At 43.2% G+C, this 6,358-nt stretch overlaps 2 protein-coding genes across 2 annotated transcripts in view; one reads left to right on the top strand and one right to left on the bottom strand.

The window, feature by feature from the left end:
• Positions 1–1,208, bottom strand: part of lamb3 (laminin subunit beta 3) — a 38,697-nt gene extending 37,489 nt beyond the window's left edge. Inside the window, exon 1 of the mRNA XM_030375020.1 lies at positions 1,108–1,208. The gene's annotated coding sequence lies outside the window, so the exon portion shown is untranslated. The remainder of the gene's footprint in view (positions 1–1,107) is intronic.
• A 56-nt stretch (positions 1,209–1,264) lies between these two features.
• Positions 1,265–2,272, top strand: g0s2 (G0/G1 switch 2). The gene is made up of 2 exons (XM_030375024.1): positions 1,265–1,406; positions 1,521–2,272. The coding sequence occupies exon 2, from the start codon at positions 1,535–1,537 to the stop codon at positions 1,916–1,918; it is 384 nt and encodes a 127-aa protein (XP_030230884.1). The 5' UTR covers positions 1,265–1,406; positions 1,521–1,534; the 3' UTR covers positions 1,919–2,272.
• The last annotated feature ends 4,086 nt before the right edge of the window (positions 2,273–6,358 follow it).

Here is a 6,358-nt window from a genome sequence, read left to right on the forward strand (position 1 = left end):
CTTAGCAGGTGTCTGTAGGCCTATATCAGGAGTTTATGCACACCCTGCAGTCAACCAGAATACGAGTATTCCCCCAGACTGTGGTATAAACAATATTATTCACGAGTTACAATCAACCCCTACACATCAATATTAATGATAACCCATTAAATACGGTATGATTTCTAGATGTCATGGCAACGTCCGCTCGCGACACTGGACTTGCGAGGCATCGACGCGGACTTCCATTCACATTGCCAAAAACAAGACAATAGATCTATGGCTAGATCAAAACATCAAGACATACAATTCTAAAAAGAACAGATTAAGCAGCTACCCTTTTTCCCTTTGCGGTTTGCATACAGATCAGCGCACCAGCATTTAATATATCCGTGAATTGTCACAATTTCTCAGAATCAAAGGTGAAAGTAGAAACGGGTGGCCTAAAGCTGTCATATTGTTAGTTATCACAGACAAGTTTAAGTAGAAACGGTTGGCCAAAAGCTGTCATATTGTTAGTTATCACAGACAATTTTTAACAATAGGCCTAAATGTTCTGTATGGAGCTCCTTAAGGGACATTAGGGAGAACGCTCCCGGACAGAACCTTAGTTTGGAAGTCGTGGTTAGTGACACGACAAATACTTCCAATTCAAATACATGAGTTTGAAATTTGTGCTTTTTAACACGAACATTTTGAAAATACGTGTCCCTGATCACGTTTCAATAGATCAAATAACGTGACAGTGTCACGTATTTTCGTGAGACCGGGTTGTCATGTCAAGTTGTCAACATTGGATACATGCAGAACATAGTGGGTCATATGTCCGATGCTTTTTGGAAACGTTTTCTTCATAAAACGTGCCAGACAGAATTTGTATACATTTTATTCCTTAGTAATTAGCTACATGGGTATGCCGTCTTTCAGAACCTTTCATTACCGGCACTAAAGAGAGAAAAAAGAGTGCATCCTCATTGTACCCAGCACCTCTGAAAATGCACTTCCGTATGCGTCTCTGTCCCCAGCACATTTCAAACCCAACGGACGCCCATGATTACAACAGACACAACCAGTCAGCTCAATATACAGTCACCTTGCCTTACTACGACAGACACAAATACAACTGACCTCATGTTCAGCAGGAGGATCCTTTACCCCACCACTGACGACATGTGAAAAGGGTGCGACGCGTCCGACCTGAAGCCTGGTGAGTGACGGGCCTCGTCGGGGGCGGAGCTAGGGACCCATTTTGGGGCGGAGCTAAGCGGCCCCTCTGTAAAGACACTGGGAGTCGGCGGGGGCGGAGCTAAGCGACTCTATAAAGAAGCCAGGACGCGGCGGAGAACCAGGTCTCACATGGTCTCACCACCAGAGGAACACTTTCCTGTTCAGAGTCCGCCGTCCAACCGACCTGGAAGAGATAAAACGTAGGTCTTTTTATTAATCCTTCTGGCCCGGACATGTTGAATGTTTTTCATTACATTGTAATGATCATAATACCAAGAATCGCTTACTAATTTGTCCAACCTTCTGCTCCCCAGGTGAAACCACAAGAATGGAAACGGTGCAGGAACTCGTCCCCTTCGTCAGAGAGATGCTGAGCCAGAAGCCCAACCGCGGGATGCTGAAGGTGTATCTGCTCGGCACCGTGGTGGCGGTGGTCGGCACGGTGGTGGGCACGGTGGTCGGCCTGGTGGACACCGTGTGCCATCCCTTCTCCGGGGAGGGCCCTGACGACGCCGAGATGGCCATGCTCATGTTGGGAGAGTCGAGGAGGAGGACAATAGCGGGCCTGCCTGTGAAGAGACGAGGAAGAGAGCAGCAGGAGGAGGTCCAGGGAGGGACCTGTTTGGAGACAGACAAGACCGCTGCAGCCCTGTCGAAGACCCACGGACCACAAGCTCTCAGAACCGCTGCGAACCGACTTCATGCGTCCTAAAGGAGCGTTTTAAATGGACTTTTAACAAGAAAATATTTATTTATTATTGTTTGTGTGTGTGTGTGTGTGTGTGTGTGTGTGTGTGTGTGTGTGTGTGTGTGTGTGTGTGTGTGTGTGTGTGTGTGTGTGTGTGTGTGTGTGTGTGTGTGTGTGTGTGTGTGTGTGTGTGTGTGTGCCCCCCTGCTGGGTCAGGGTCTTTGACTCCCAGAGGTCTGACTGACTGCTGGTCAGTTTGACGCAGCTCCTCGGGTCAAAATGATTTTATATATAAAGTGTTTGTCTCAGGAGTCATACTCAAGTCTAGATATTGCAACTTTTCCATCGGAATAAACATTTGTTTTGATAAAATCTGAATCAATGTCTCCGAGGTATCAAATAATTTCATTAGACTTGAGAGTATTTTTTATTAAATTAAGCTTCCAGTGTTTTATTCTCTCAAACATATTACAATATAGCTGATATATTTCGTGTCCCTCCACCAATTACATTTGCATGCATGCATCATATCTTTCAGAAGTAAATGTGCACGTTTATTGAGGCATAAATAGTCATTGAAATTGCACTTTATCGTATTTACCACTTAGGATAACTTGTGAAAGAAAAGAAGAATCAACGTGATCACGTCTGATATTGACGACAGGGACGTGGATCAATATCAATCAGTTCCACCACTGGGCGGCAGTATAACACACTTCAGCCTACTGCACAACCAACTTGTATTGATGTTTGTAGGGCTGTGTGGAGAAGAATACAATATTTGCCAAAATAAAATGAGTATATCCTAAAAAATATATAAATCTACTCAAAAAAGCACAACAAATGTACATTCACATTAAGGGCATTTGGCAGACGCTTTTATCCAAAGTGAGTTAAATAAGTAAATTTGTCGGAAGAAAGAGAATATATCGCTGGCAGTACAGTAAGGACGTTAATAGAACCAAGCGAAAAGCACTAACAATCGCTAGGTTAACCCATCCCCTATATACAACAAAGATGCAACACGATGCTAAGTACTATTTTTAAAGGGATACTTCACTGGTGGAGATATGAAGGTTATATGAAGTAAATAATTCTATGTATTATAAATGTGCAAAAATAATTGAAATCGGTTCATCCTAGCCTGAGAAAAGGAAGAAAGTGTCCCTCTGGCTCAAAAGTAAGAAATACTCCAACTACCGAAGTGCATTGCGCTCGCTGCACCGTCAGCCTGTTTCCGTTTGGAGTGGGAAGGACCCATGGTCCTAGCACGAGTGGTAGCGCGAGAAAACTTTGTGTAAACATATCCCTGTGATACGTTAACTAGTTTAGACTTCTGACCTCATTTTTTCAAACGCATCATTTGTATATTACTGTGCAGCATAAAAACATTTGCTAATTACAATAGCTCAGCATATCAAGTATTTGTACTCAACCTTTTCTCCCCAGTTGAAATAAGTGTTTATCTCATAGGCCGTTTCTCAATTCGCGTACTTGTGCGTGCTCGTGTGCTCGTGGACTCGTGAAACGTCATCAGTCGTTGCCAGAGCACTGTTCCAATTCGAAGCACGCATCAAGCGAGTGCTGTCGTAAAACCCGGAAGTGTTCTTGATGCGTGCTCGATCTCGCCGTTTCACCGTTTCACCGAGCATGCATCGGAGGTGGCTCGTGTGTACTTGCAACCCCTATAAATCCCAGGATGCATTTCGCACTCGCAGCAGTACGATGGCGGACAATATGGAGAAGACGCACAACTGTAGCTTAAGTTACTCTTAACTTATATATATATTTATATAAATATATAATATAATAATAATAATAATAATAATAATATAAGATAATATATAAATATATATAAAGTCGTGCGTGTATAGCTCATACACATGACAGGACACGCATATCTTTTCAATTTTTATTCATTCCGAATATTTACATACTATTTGAAAATGAAAGAGGCTGGGATTTAGTTTTACATCATTTGTTTATATTGTTCAGTAGTATATGCCTAAATGAGGCCGTAGCACAGTTAACGGACGAGCAGAGGTGGCGACGTCATCGAGTCCGCTGCTGTTCCAATTGCAGGTACGTACTCGCGTGCTCGCAAGTCTGTGCTTGAAGTACAGACTTGCCAAGTACGTGCTTGCAAGTCATCGAGTCCGTAGTACGCGTGCTAGGAATTGAGAAACGGCTCATGGCTTGATGCGTGCTTCGAATTGGAACAGTGCTCGGGCAACGACTGATGACGTTTCACGAGTCCACGAGCACACGAGCACGCACAAGTACGCGAATTGAGAAACGGCCAATTTCTCCAAGAGAGTCTAGCTGCAGACATCCACCCACACGCTCCAGACATCCACCCACACGCACTTCCGCTGCAGACAGAAACATCCACCCACACGCCGTAAATCGGATAATAAAAAATAAAAATCGGAGAATAAAATAAAAATTGGGCGTTACGTAATGTGTTTACATAAATGAACGGGCGTTAAAGGCACCCAGAGCCCTGTTTCAGGTAGCTGGTTTAACATACTCTGAGTTTAATCCTGCGCTCTGAGTTGGTTGACTCAGAGTTCAGGGTTGAAAAGAAACTCTGGGTTTTCGGTTTCAGAACAGGTGATCAGCGTTGGGTTAATCAACTCTGAGTATGTTCACTCTGGGTTGGGGGCGTGCCTGTTGACTATGAAGAGCCATCATCAATGGATCTCTGATAACATGATCAAACATGGACCAAAAGCGTAGATCCACTTACTTTTCCCCCACGGAATTGGAAATTCTAATGAACGTGTATGCCGAGCAGTTACCCATTTTAACAAAAAAAAGCAATACCGCCGCGGCAGCGAGAGCGCGAGAGAGAGCTTGGCAGGAAATAGCTGAACAAGTCAATGCGTGAGTCAAATAAATTAGTAAAATAAAATAAAATAAGAGGAAAGTTGAATATCTTCCACTTATTCAATATGTAAATTGTGTGTGTGTGTGTGTGTGTGTGTGTGTGTGTGTGTGTGTGTGTGTGTGTGTGTGTGTGTGTGTGTGTGTGTGTGTGTGTGTGTGTGTGTGTGTGTGTGTGTGTGTGTGTGTGTGTGTGTGTGTCAATTTACGCAACCCCGAGTTGCCCCACGAGGACTTGGCAGCAAATGAAGTACAAAAATATAGTTTAAACAGGTAAACTAATGTTTAATTGAAATCAAATCAATTGTGCTGTTTTGCCTGCTCTACCTAATTTAACAGCTATGTTCAACATGTATTATATATTTGTATACTATATTTAAGCAGTAAATGTAAGTAGTACATTTCCCAGCCACCCCAACACTGCCAATATTTAATAGGATTTAGATATATTAGAAGGCTACACCTTAGGCAAAATGCATTATAAATATATATCTGTCTTCAAAATAGCGCTTACTGAATATTAGGGTAACATTTTCCTCCATGTTAGCAAATCGAAAAAATGCAGAGACCCGGCAGACTGGAGGGGGTCCACCACCTGCAGCCCTCACAGAGGCTGAGGAGATGGCCCTCAGCCAACAGAGTATGCGTCCTGTGGCTGAGGGCATCCCTAGGGGGGGCTCCTCTGATCCCCCCCACCCCCCAGGATAGAAGTGCCTTTACAGTATAAGGGGTTGGTTATTCAAAATAATTAAATATGTACACGCAACCCAGCGCGTTGCAAATTAGATGGGGCAATATTCTGGCTCAAGTAATAATTGCACTGTCTAATCATCTTCTTCCAGTTACTAATGGCGCCGTACTTGAACCAGATGCACTCACCAACCTCCATGCAATTGTAACAATTCAAAAGATGCAAAAGGATGCTTTGGAGATCCAAATTTTGGAACATAAGTTATAGGTGGGTGAGGTGCAAACTGGGATACTGTTCCCTGCTCTAAAAACATACCCAATATAAATGACTCTTTTTTTTTGTGCTTTCAGGAAATAAAAAAATCCTCATAATAAGTAGATTGTCTTTATTAGAACACGGGCTGTGGTGGGACAAGTTATTTTGTTGAACAGTTTACTCAAAGGGTTTTACTTCAGTGAACAATGCAGACGATTATGTGCATGTAGAGAAGAACAGCATCTGGTTAAAAGCAGTACCAGGGTCTTTTCTGCCTTGCATTCTTAAAATGAGTTTCTTGACTTGCAGCAGTTATAGGTCCGTGGTTAGTCAGCTATTCTGATCATGGGAAAGCCACAACGTTGAAGTGACTGTAGTACAGAGCGGGTGGGATGCACGGGGCGGATCATTCTGCACATGCGTTAATTGCGCTAAAAAATAAAAAAATAAACGTAAAGCATGCCCCCGGTGCGTTTGACAGTTAACATGGGGGCTGAGAAGGTGGTCTAAATAAATGATAGATTGCGCTGAAAAACGATAGCGCTCGTGAAGAAAATTATCAGGAAAATAAAGTATATCCAATCGGGGTCTTAATAATCGTTCCTCACGGAGATTCCTTCTGAGGATCGCAG

Source organism: Gadus morhua, chromosome 13 (genome assembly GCF_902167405.1).
Source record: "Gadus morhua chromosome 13, gadMor3.0, whole genome shotgun sequence".
Lineage (NCBI taxonomy): Eukaryota > Metazoa > Chordata > Actinopteri > Gadiformes > Gadidae > Gadus > Gadus morhua.

Excerpts from the sequence above, each read along its gene's own strand:
- g0s2 (XM_030375024.1), top strand. The coding sequence starts at position 1,535 with ATGGAAACGGTGCAGGAACTCGTCCCCTTCGTCAGAGAGATGCTGAGC.